The sequence below is a fragment of the Callorhinchus milii genome, unplaced genomic scaffold (genome assembly GCF_018977255.1).
Source record: "Callorhinchus milii isolate IMCB2004 unplaced genomic scaffold, IMCB_Cmil_1.0 Scaffold14, whole genome shotgun sequence".
Taxonomy (NCBI): Eukaryota; Metazoa; Chordata; class Chondrichthyes; order Chimaeriformes; family Callorhinchidae; genus Callorhinchus; species Callorhinchus milii.
This window is the reverse complement of record NW_024704755.1, coordinates 1442235-1454831: the sequence shown is the minus strand read 5'-3', so window position 1 is coordinate 1454831 and position 12597 is coordinate 1442235. Positions and strand designations below refer to the sequence as shown.

The 12597-nt window shown below is 51.1% G+C and overlaps 1 protein-coding gene across 1 annotated transcript; it reads right to left on the bottom strand.

Moving 5' to 3' along the window:
* Nucleotides 1–4116: 4116 nt before the first annotated feature.
* On the bottom strand, nt 4117–7800 carry clec3a (C-type lectin domain family 3, member A). Its single transcript, XM_007889203.2, has 3 exons — nt 7181–7800; nt 5349–5432; nt 4117–4689 (listed from the first exon to the last, which is right to left on the bottom strand). Exons 1-3 carry the CDS (start codon nt 7278–7280, stop codon nt 4298–4300), a joined length of 576 nt encoding a protein of 191 aa, XP_007887394.1. The 5' UTR covers nt 7281–7800; the 3' UTR covers nt 4117–4297.
* Between the last annotated feature and the right edge of the window lie 4797 nt (nt 7801–12597).

Genomic DNA, 12597 nt, shown 5'->3' with positions numbered 1-12597 from the left:
AAAATAAATGTTCTGATGTGCCACACTTTGGTTCTGTCGACAGGTTTAAACCTGCAGCGTTGAAACAGTGCCCTGAAGAGCTCGCAGCGAGGATGTTCGTTACTGAACGCAAACGCATGTACAAAACCCGAGCGACCCTCAAGATATGGGCCATGTCACAACCGGACTCGAACGCAGTACTTCACTCCTGATCCTCCCGTCAACTAAAATAATAATAATAATTAATAATAAATCCTCGCAGTTTGATATTGTGTCTTACCAGGCCGGGAAGACGCCTCAGAGCGCGTCACAGGATTTCACTCGACCCTGCGTATTTAGTGCGGGCGAACTCAACAGCCTCTTGCAACTTGGGATCATAGGAACAAGAAGAGGCCATTCAGCCCCTCAAGCCTGTTCCGCCATTCTATCAGATCATGGTTGATCAACGGCCCCACAAACCCGCCATCAGGTATATGACTGGTTTTATCTGGAGGATTGTTGGCCAGAACACCAGGGGAGAGAAACTCCCTAAACTTTTCGAATAGCAACGTGGGGTCTTTAACATCCGCCTGAACAGAGTAGAGACGGGGAGCTTGGTTTAACGCCTCATCAGGAGGATGCTGCCTCCGATAACGTGGTGCTCCCACCCCTCCCCCAGCTCTGCGTCAGCCTAGAACGTGAACCTGAAGTTGCAGGGTGAAACGTGGGGGCTTGAACCCACAACTCTCTGACCTTCTGAGACGGAAAGAGCTACCCACTGAGCCAGGCTGATAACCCGTGTCGGAAGAGAAGTTCACGCATTTCCGACGTGAAAGGTGCTGCATAAGTGCAACTCATCGTTGTTTCTTTGTTTGTTGAAGAAATCACCTCTTTAACGTCCTGATCTCCCCTTTTACCCCAGTCACTGCTCAGCCCTCAAGAGCCTAAGCCTTGGAAACCTTCAGCGAATTGGTTAACAATTGGCATAGAAATAGCAACGCGGCAATTTTGAAGTTTGCAGTACGAGACGTGCACCTTTAAGTCGAAGCGAGCCCGTGGAGCCCGGTTCCAATTCAGTTGGTGCAGCATTAATTTCCAAATTGAATTCTAGGCGTTAAGCCAACTCCAATTTTTGTGTTGATAGTGTAACTCTTTAAATACTGGGTGGCCTGTGGAACGCTCGAAGCCCATTGTGTTGTGTGCCATACCTCAGCTGCAACAATTTCCTGCGGCCTCTCTTCTTTTTTTTGGGCCAAGTGCAATTTAAGGAGGGACATTAATTAGGACATTATTCCTTCACAGGAGGGTGATCCATAGCCGGAATAGGTTACCACGATGGTCAGGACACTGGGATTCATCCGAGGGACAGCGTCAATGAGGAACAATGGGGATTCAGGGCAGGTATTCTGAAATCTACCAAGTTAGCAACCGTTGTAGACACTACACGAACACACACACACACGCACACACACGCGTGCACACACACACACACACACACGCGCCACACCTATTTGCAAACTTGTTCGGATCTGCTGCAAGACTTAACTGCAGGAATTAGCCCGAGGGAGTTGTAGATTTATCACAAGAACTTGATTGGTGGAAAATTATGAGTGTGTGTGTGTGTGTGTGTGTGTGTGAGGCCGGTGTGACAGACTGAGTGTTCCTGGCCCCAAATCCCACAAATAAAATTGGTCGCTCACTTAACAGCTGTTTGTGGGACGTTGCTGTGCACAAATCGGCTGGCGTGTTCGCCTAAAAAACACACAGTCACTACACTTTGGAGTCCTGGAGCTCAGTGGTTAGAGCACTCGCTTTGCAAGTGAGAGACCTGAGTTCAATTCCAGGCAGAGGGCGAAACCTTGGGCAAGTTTCCTTACTCCACACAGAGCCTAATAATAATCCCTCCAAAACCAAAAACAATAATAAATTGGTCATTTTCAATCCACGACTGTTTGTGGGACATTGCTGTGCGCAATTGGCTGCCGCGTTCGCCCACAAATATACAGTCAATTCACTTTACAGTCTATTCTGTGAAGCGCTTTGGGACGTCCTCCCGACGTGAAAAGCGCTATATCAAACGCAAGGATTATTATTATTATTATTACTTTACAGTATCCTACTGTAAAGCACTTTGTGACATCCTCCCGATGTGAAAGGCGCTGTATGAAATGTAAGGTTTATTATTATTATGATCACTCGATGAGCCGCCTTTCCTCCCTACTTCCCACCCCCTGCTTTATCTCCCAGCCCCAAGCCATCGTGATCTGACAAACCAGACTCATTTCACCGCTGAACAGGTTTGGTTGTTTCCGCTTTCCCCTCGGCTCAGTTGATGAGCGAAGGGAACCCAGAGGTATGGGAAGACTAGAAAGAGCTAGAAAGACTTTGATCGGTGCCAAAATTCCACCTGGTCTCAGCCCGCCAGACCAGTTCGCTTTCAAAATTTAAAATGGCGCAGAACTGTGCATACACAGTCACTAAACTTAACAGTATATACTGTGAAGCGCTTTGAGACGTCTCAATGACATGGTACGGCGCTATATAAAATGCAAGGATTATTATTATTATTACCCTCCCCGCCATCGTAGATGGACCACAGGGTCTACTTTACCCAAACCTCTGGTGATCATAGCTTTAGAGTCACAGCGGAGAACCACATAAGAGGCAGTAAGTAAGGCAGAGCGTTTGCAAAGTGCCGCTGCTGAATGGCAATGTGTCCTGGACACATTCAACTAGCTCCCTCTGCTGTCCATCCACTTGGACTTCCACCATCCGGGCAGTTGCTTGCACGTCTCATGTTCCAAACTACGGTATCCCGAGATATTATTTCCTAAGAGACATCTATCTCATTTGCCTTTTGAATCTCAGGATCTCATTGCAAGGTTCCCACGGCAGAATCCCACCGATCTGATTTTACCCCCGACAATCAACCTCGTCGAACAGGGCTCCTTAATTGTGAACACAATCCCGTGCCTCACACCTTACCCACCGCTGGCCCGCAAATGACGTAGCTCCCAGGTTAAGGGCTGTCATTAATCACCCTATTGGAATGAGGCATTAATCCACATGTCAAGTGTGTTTAATATACATTTTCTGTTGAGAAAATGTTCTAATAGGTGTTCATTGTAACCGGGGTCAAAACAAGCATGAGAGTCTCCTACCTCCCACCCTGTCAAACATGTCCAACTGAACATGTGCAAAAGCTTGAGTGGTCACCAGGCTGAACCACCACCACTGGCTGTTCCCCAGACCCTACCAATATCCCTCAGGAATGTCGGGGTGATGGTCATCTGTAGTATTGGCGCCTCGTCCAACCACAGTCTTAAAATTGAGGTTCAGACTTTTAGGACAGTGTTGAGGAAACATTTCTTCACTCAGAGGGTAGTAAATTTATGGAATTCACTCCCCCAGAAGGCTGTAGATGTCAGTCCTTGAACATCGTCAAGGCTGAGACTGATAGATTTTAAAAAAATAGAGGGATTGGGGGATATGGGGAGAGGGCAGGTAATTAGAGTTAGGTCTGAAAATCAGCCATGACCTTATCGAATGGTGGCGGCACAGGCTCGAGGGGCTGAACGGCCGACTCCTGCTCCTAATTCTCATGTTCTTATGTTCTTACAATGGGCTGGGGAAAAAAACACCAGCGTGAACTCATCGTCCAGCCTCATGCTATTGCCCCGGAGAAAGGTTCGGTGGAAATTGAGGCAGGAGTTGTGTCTCTTCTGGGATCTGATTAGACTGGATAGCGAGCAGCAACAACAACAACAACAAAATGACATTTATAGAGCACCTTTCACATCGGGAGGACGCTTCTCAACGAGCTCCTTATGATAATTGTCTTACGAAAGTCCGGAGAAATTGGGACACAAAAAAAACGTCAATTCCCTTTACAGTCTATCCCGTGAAGCGCTTCGAGACGTCTCGATGATGTGATAAGGCGCCATATCAATTGGGAGGATTAATATTACTGTCATTATCACCCACCCGTCAATTATCTGGGGAGGTTGGTGCGGAGGGTGAGAGGCTGTGCGTGGTGGCGCTGGGTGAGGGGGAAGTTTTACAATTAAACAAACTGTTCAAAGCACCCAGAAAGAAAATAAATGCAGAGAAAGGTTTAATTTGTGTATATATATATATATGTATATAAAATCGTTGCGTTCAACAGAAAACAGCCTTACAGATGGAATGGTCACAACGGCTCGCGATGTTTCGCACAAAGATGATGTGAACAACGGACGAACACGGGCTGGAAAGGGGAAATGGAGGCGTGGGAGAGGGGGTTGCGATTGGGTGGGTAGGGGCTGTGTGACGGGTGGGGGGAACGGAACTCAGTTCGAGTTTACGGGATGAGAAACTCGCAGATGTATCTCTTCACGTCACGACACACCTCGGCCGACCATTTTCCCTGGCTGGAGATGGAGGCCAGGGCACAGTTCTCCCGCTTGCCCCCCCGGGGTTCCCCAGGACCCCAGTTGAGGTAGGAGACTGACTGCCCATTGACGTCCACGAATCTTCCCTCCGTGGTCATGTCGTTGACCCCGATCCAGAATCCCGTGGCCCCCCTGAGGCTCTTCTTGGCGTAGCTCCTGAGCTGGGTGGTCTCGTCGCTGTCTCGGGGAATGGCAAGCGTCCCACCCTGGGCGATGCAGTCCTCGTTGGCCATGTGGTAGTTCTTCTCCCCACTCGACCCCAGGAAACACTTTTTGTGAACCTTTATCCCTCTCAGGCACACTGCGGAGCAAAGGACCAACAACAATAATCCTTCTTAACCATCCACACGTTCGATTAGCTCCTTAATAATAATAATAATAATAATACTACTACTAATAATAATAATAAATCTTCCATTTGATACTGGGCCTTATCACATTGTTGAAACATCTCAAGGCGTTTCACAAAGTATATCGTAAAGTGGAGTGACTGTGCATTTTGTGGGTGAAACTGCCTTTCACATCGGTTGGACATCTCAAAGCACTTCATGGGATTTTACTGTAAGGTGCAGTGACTGCGTATTTTTGTAGGGGAACGCAGCAGCCAATTTGCACACAGTAACGTCCCCGCCAACAGCCACGAAGTGAGTGACCATTTATTCTGGGGGGATTGTCAGCCGGGACAGAGAGAGAGAGAGAGAGAAATTCCCTTCTCTTTTCGAACAGTGCCATAGTGGGTCTTTGACGACTGCCTGAACGGGGCACAGACGGGAGCTCGTTTAATGTCTCACCCAAAGGACAGCGTCTCCCACAGCGCAGTGGAGGCTCCATTGGAACGTCAGCCTAGACTGTGAGCTCAAAGTCCCGAATGAACCCACAACCTTCTGACTCAGAGGCGAGGGGAGCTGCCCACCCACCGACAGAGCCGGGCTGGTGACCGGACAGGGTTAAATCACGCACCCGTCTGCAGTGCCTGCATTTCCTTTAGTGAGTTCACATCTCGCCACAGCCTCTCGATCTCTTTCTTCAAGTTGTCTTTGCTGCCTGTCGACGAACAGAAACAGGTGAATATTTTGTGTGTGTGTGGGTCTGTGTGTGTGTGTGTGTGTGTGTGTGTGGTTCTGTGTGTGTGTGTGTGCGAGGGTCTGTGTGTGTGTGTGTGCCTGGGTCTGTGTGTGTGTGCGTGGGTCTGTGTGTGTGTGTGTGTGAGAGTCTGTGTGTGTGTGTGGGTCTGTGTATGTGGGGGGGCGGTCTGTGTGTGTGTGTGTGTGTGTGTGTGTGTCTGTGGGTCTGTGTGTGTGTATGTGTGGGTCTGTGTGTGCGGGGTGGGGGGGGGGCGGTCTGTGTATGTGTGTGTGCGCGTGTGTCTGTGTGTTTACCGTAAAGTGTCGCGACTGTGCATTTTCGCGAGTGGAAAAAGAAAAGCTTTTCCTAATTGAAGGCCGGGTTTAAGAATCTTTCCGCGCACCACCTGCCCAATCGTAAACTTTAAGACAAAGTTGTCTTGCGTCGGTGGCTAAGGACTGGTCCACTTGTGCGTATGTTTTTACTTAAGGAGAGATTTAAGTTCCAGGCTTCCTCCACAAGGTAGCGCTTTAACCCTGAACGTTGAACGAAAGCAGCCCACAGTGGGGACGGCTACAGGTTTGACATGAAAGCCCCCAACCCCCTCCCCCGTGACCCTCCCTCCTGGACCGAGCCAAATGCCACAACGACAACAACTTGCATTCATACAGCGCCCTCCGCACGTGGTGGAGTCTCAGAGCGTTTAACTGTGGCGGAGCACGACCCGAGCAGGGGAGAGAGGGTGGGGGGCGGTGGGGGGGGGGGGGTGACCACAGGTACGGGCGAAGAGGAATGTCGGAAGACGGGCAAGGAGTGGGTGGGGGGGGGGCACAGTGGTACAATTCATTTCTTCTTCGTATGAGTCGTTAAACCAGTTCCTTGGAGATATTAAGCCTCCCTCCCGCTACGTCCCTAAGATAGTACGATAGTCAGGAAAGTTTGTGAACTCGGCGCGAGTTAATACCAACGAGACCTTCTCACCCCACTCCCCCCGCACCACCACCCCACCGCCCCCACCCTCTCCCCCACCCTCCCACCCGTTCAATACATTGGGGAGAAATTCCACACGGAGGGCTGGATTCACTCTGGTCTGTGTCACATTCTGGAGACGGCAGAATTCGGCATCTTCTTAAACACAGTTTTCCTTAATTTTGAAGCCTCTTTACCTCTGTTAAGATTCTTTTTTAAGGAGTGGGGTGGGGGGGGGGGAGATGGGAGGTGGGATGGGGTTGCGGGAGAGAGAGGGAGAGGTGGGAAGACTCAAACGCTTCCAGAAGACACCCCCCCCCCACCCCACCCAACCCCACACACAAAATTCCACCTCGTCTTAGCCCCATGAGACCATTCTGCCTTGAAATTCAGGACGACGCAGAATTGTGGAAAATTCCCAACCACAAATCCGGGCTTCGAAATTAAGACCGAGGAATTTTGAACACTTCCCGACTGTCTAACACTAAAACAGGCTGAGACCAAGGGAGACTCTGGAGAGGGAGGAATTCGAGAAGAAGTTATTGATGAGGAAAAGGATGGAACGGCGGGAATATTTTGGGGGGCTGGGCTCCGGTACAGAAAGGAAATGGGAGGAAATAATAATAATTGTAATAATCCTTGCATTTATCATGTCGTTGAGACGGCCCCACATTGGCAAGAAGCATGCCGGGAATACACTAGGAGCGCACTCTGCGGAAAAGGGGAAACGGGAAGGATAATGAAAGTATAGGTTTTACCTTTGCCGACCTTCGACCGGGATTTGGACGGCTGACCAGCGGAGAGGGAGATGGTGGCGACGCACAAGCAGATAAAGCACAGGAGCCTCGCACGAATCATTGCCGGTGTCGGGCAGCCGGGAATGCCGGAGCGGGGAATGGCGGTGGTGATGGTGGGATGAATGTCCCAGACGACAGCCCAGAGCAGCACTGAAGCAGACACATGTATATATAGGTGAGGAGGCTGTGACGTGGGTTGATTGACACTGAAACTCCTCGGCTCTCGGCTCTGGATCACCCACCGCCTCTCGGTCAATTCCTTTTCCAAAATAAACCCTCCTGTTCAATCGCCCGCTTGATGTCAGCCCGCTCGTCCGTCCGTCCGTCCATCAAATGTTCCTTCAACTTTATGTTGGTTTGGGTTTTCGCTCCGTCTCCACATTCCTTTGCAATTCCCTCATGTTTTCTGTGTAAAAGTTTTCTTTCCCACATTTTTGTTGGAAAAACACACAGTGCCGGGAGGGGAACGGAGGGATGTGTGTGTGTGTTTTATACAGGTTATTCCCTGTCTTGTTGACTCTCTTCCTCGCTCACTCGGTCTTGGGACGTCCTCCCGACGTGATATGTCCTCCTGACGTGAAAGGCGCTATACAAATATAATCTGTTGTTGTTTGTTATTATTCCCTGTCTCGCTGCCTCTCTCCCTCACTCGCTTGGCCTCTCTCCGGGTCAGTAAATCCTAAATTCCGACGTGGAGGGAACGCTGACAGGTTTCTGAACTGCAAAGGCGGGTTTGGGTCTGGGAGCTGTTCGCGTTTGCCTGTGAACTCCATGTGACGTTCATCTCTTACCCTCTGAGGCCGGCCTGTGTTTCGTGTTGAAATAAAACCCCTCAGTCAAGTCAACACATCCTCTTCAGGCCGTAAGATAGAGAACACTTTGTACAGAAAGTCCATATAACAGCCCAAGCAAATATTTATTAGCCAAACATTCTGTGTAATAGTGGTTCCTGTGTATACCAACGTGGGTCAAACGGTTCAGTGATTTTATTTGGGTACCCCTCTCCCTCCCTGTCCCCCACCGCTCCCCCACCCCCCTCACTCCCTCTCCCCCCCCCCCCCCCCCCCCCCACACACACACACACACACATTTCGGCCGCTTTACTTCATCGCTTTGAGGAACGAGCTGCTTTGCAGAAGTGGGTGTAATTTGACCTCGCTGGAGGAACAGTGTCGAGCTTTCACCAGGTTCCTGCGACATCCAGAGTCCGCGTGTGTTTTTCCCGTGCGCAAAGTTTAGGGGAAGAGAAAGGCAACAGCAGCAACAACTTGCATTTATATCGCGCCCTTCGTGCGAGTTAGTGAAAGAGCGAGTGGGCAACAGAGAGAGAGAGAGAGAGAGAGAGTGAGAAAGAGAGAGCATGTGAGAGAATAAACAGGAGCTGAATTTCTTTTGAAATTAAGATGTTTGTTCAGTTTCCACGGGTGGGAAAATTTATCTGTGGTATAGGCTATTTTGGGGGGAGGGGGGGGGGAGGAAAAGTTAAACCTTTGGAACTAGAGAGAGGCCTTTGTGCTTGAAACAGAGCCCCTGTTCAGGTGGGCGTTAAAGATCCCGCAAAAGTGAGTTTCTCTCCCGGTGCCCTGGGATACACAAAAAAAGTGGGATACACAAAATACACAGTCACTACACTTTGCAGTGTATCCTGCGAAGAATTTTGATATCGACGTCACAGGATAATAATTATTACGAGACCGGCGGGGGCTTTGGGGATGTGACATTGCCGGGGAGAGATAAGAGACTGCGGTGGATATTATCCAACCTCACTGAAAAACTAAGAGACGTCTCAAAGCGCTTCACAGAACATACTGTAAAGGGGATTGACTGCGTATTTTGTGCGGCAAAACCCGGCAGCCAATTGCGCCCAGCAGCGTCCCACAAACTGTCGTGGATTGAATGACCAATTAGTTTTCAGTCCGGTTATAGACTTCCAGTGTAACAGAGACCTGCATTGTGCTGTCAGCAGCTCTCCGAGCAATGGGGAGCAACACTGGGGGGGGTGTGGGTGGGGGGGGGGAGCGAGGAAGGACATACACTGGGCGTCACTCCAAAGACAACAAGCATAACAGAAAGTCCTCATCAAAGCAAAACATATTCCCTCCTTTCCACCTAGTTCTCTCAACACGCCCGTGACCGTGAAGAGAGACACTGTGTTGCCTGGAAGCTCCTGGAAGCTCAGTCTCTGTTCTCGGTGTTTGCTGGATGACTCCCAGTATAGGCTTCGTTAACACTGGGGGGGGTGGGGACGAGTGGGGGACAGGGTGGTGGGGGTTTGAGAGGGGGGGGCCACACACTCAGCACCATCTCATTCCAAGATTAATATAGTTGTCTCAGCCTAACTCAAGCCCTGGTGCTCTCTCGCCTCTGAGCCAGAAGGTTGTGAGTTTGAGCCCTGAGAGACCTCTCCAAGCGCTTCACAGAATATACCGTAAAGAGAATTAACCGTGTATTTTGCGGGTGGGGTGGGGGGTGGGTAGGAGGGAGGGGGAGATGTTATCGGATGTTGGCACATCCAGGATTGACGTTGTACCTCAGTGTAACAAATCAGAACCGTTATTTATCTTCGCGTCACGTGGAGGAGATGGTCTGCGGCCAAGTCTGGCTGCAGGTATGAGAAAGCTAATATTTGCCCAGGAACTTGGCCAGCACGTGAGGCTTGTGGGAGTCTGTCTGCTTCCGAACTTCTTTCCCGTCTCTGGCTCACGCCCGATTAAACGAGAAGAGAAAGCAGGATCTTGCGAGGCGATGGTGGGTGTGAGGAGGGAGGAGAGGAGGGAGGAACAGGGCTTGATAGTGGATGAAGAACTCATAGTTCCGAACCCCCAGACTCTGAGCTCACTGATTAGGCTGACGCTCCAGCACAGAGCTGGTGGGGGTGGGGGTGAGGTGTGGGGTGAGTGGTGGGGGGGAGCATCCCATAGTCAGAGGTACCGTCCTTCAGATTAGACGTTAAACCCAGCTCCTCATCTGTGCCCTGTTCAGGTGGACGCTAAAAGATCACGGCTGCCAAGGCATACATTGGCGTTTTCCAACAAGACGCACAGTCACTGCACTTCACAGTAAATCCTGCGAAACACTTTTGAGACGTTCAGACGATAAGGTGATAAGGGGCTGTATCAAGCGCAAGGGTTGTTGGTAGTTATCACAGCCCGACAGCACTTCGATTGGCGTTGTGACTCGCACGCAACAGACCCCCTTTTGGGGGGCGGGGGGGGGGTGGTCGTGGGGAGGCAACAGAGGGAACCCCGACCCCATCAGAAGGAAAATATTGAGTCAGTCTTTCGGGGAAGAGAAAAGCAACGGGCGAAAGAGTACTGAAGCACAACTGAAACCTGGTGGTGCTGTGCCATGTCACGCCAGGAGAGGGTACCGATGCTCCCCTTTTTTTCTCCGCAAATATTTATCTGCATTTGCATCCAAACAGAAACGTGCGTACATTTCCAGACGTAGATATTTATCCAAGCGCCTTGCAGGATTCTAACTGCGAGGTGCAGTGACTGTGTGTTCTGCGGACGAACGCGGATTGATTGTCAGCCAGTTGATGGCAATCTGGCTTCTCTGTGGGGTTTGAGCACCCCCTCCTCCCCACCCCCACCACCCCCACCCATCGCAGCCTGGCCTGACAGTGATGTGTTTTATTGGGGGGTGGGGGGGGGGGGATGTGGAGAAGGAGGAGCGATGCATGGTCAGAAGTTCCGAGGCTTTGGGTTAGAGGGTAGACCAAGGCAACATTGTACAAGGATATATCTGAGCCCAAGGTCAGTCACTCCCGAACAATGCAGGAATACGAGGGAGGGAGGGAGGGAGGGATTGCACTGGTATTTACCGGCTTGTGCTGAGATTAGTCCACTGTCATTAGCACAGCATAAACACTCTCTGACCCTTCACCCAGAGCTGCCACGCATTCTCTCATGAGTGTCTGGGTCGTGAAAAAAACCCGGGAGAAACGAGGCTGATTGTAAACCAGGAATGCTTCCCCCTCCCTTACACACACAGATACACACACACACACGCACATACATACATAAACACACACACGTACGTGAACATCCATCCCAACACATACCCATGTACACACACGCGCACACATGTACATCCATCCCAACACATACACTGCCCACACACATATATATACCACATACACACACACACACATATATACCACCCGCGCATGCACACAGTCACACACACATATATACATAGCAACACAGACCCCCTCCCACACACAGACCCCCCTCCCACACACACACACACACACAGAGATACTCTCTCACACACACACACACACACCCCGATGTCTAATCTCCCCGCTGTGCATGAATAGAGAGAGAGAGAGAGAGATAGAGGTCAGTTACTCTGAGAATATCTGAGGCGGAATGGTCTGAGAGGCTAAGACCAGGTGGAATTTCAGGATGCAGATTGTAAGCTGGTTTGGGGGCGGGGGGTGGGGGGGTGATGTGGGGGATGAGGAGTGAGCAAGCCTGGCCCCTCGTTAGCTGGTTTGTATTGAATGAAAGGAAGAAAATAAACTAGAAAGCAGCCGGCCAGCAGGGAGCCCCGGCTTGAACCCCCCCCCCCCACCCCCCCCCCCCCCAACGTTTGATAATCCACTGCTTGCTCCGTAAACCGTTCCCATGGTGACCGCTGCCGCCGCAGCCCGTGTCGGAGGTGATTTATCAGGCGGTGACGTCCGCTTCAGCTCCTGCTCCTAGAGGAGCTGACACCAAACACGGCAACGGGTCCTCAGGCGCCATTGGACTGACCGTCCGGTGCCTTGGGATGTCCTCCCGAGCTCCCCGGATCCAAACCAGCCTCCGCGCGGCCCGGCTGAGCTGCCCGAAACCTGGACTGGTTTCCTCCGCAGAGAAACCGGGACTTCGTAAACGTCAAACCCCCCCCGTCCGTCAACGCGCTTCCAATGGCGTGTGTGATACCCACTCCCCACCTCCCCTCCCAGGCAACAACAACAACAACGGCTGGTATTTATAAAGCGCCCTTCACGCTCAACAGCATCTCGGAGCTCTTCACAGCGGCAGTGGCCGACGCCAAGCCGGGGAGGGGGGAGTGGGGCGAGGGAGGAGGTGACCGTAAGCACGGCCGAAGAGGAAGGTCGTCACGCGCAATCTCAAAGAGGAGGGAGGAGGCGGTGCTCGCTGGCAGAGCCAGGGGCTTGCTTGCATGAGAGCCAGGCAGAAGGTAGGTGGGGGGACATGGCTGCCTCGAGTGTGCACTCAATGTGAACTTGAGCCGATTGACACTTGCTTCAACAGCGCTTTGTGGAAATTTAAGTGTCAATAATTACGCTTCCTCTAACCTCTCCACTTTTTTTTTGTTATTCTTCCAGGAATAATCCTCGATTCACACCCTCTTGTTACCTC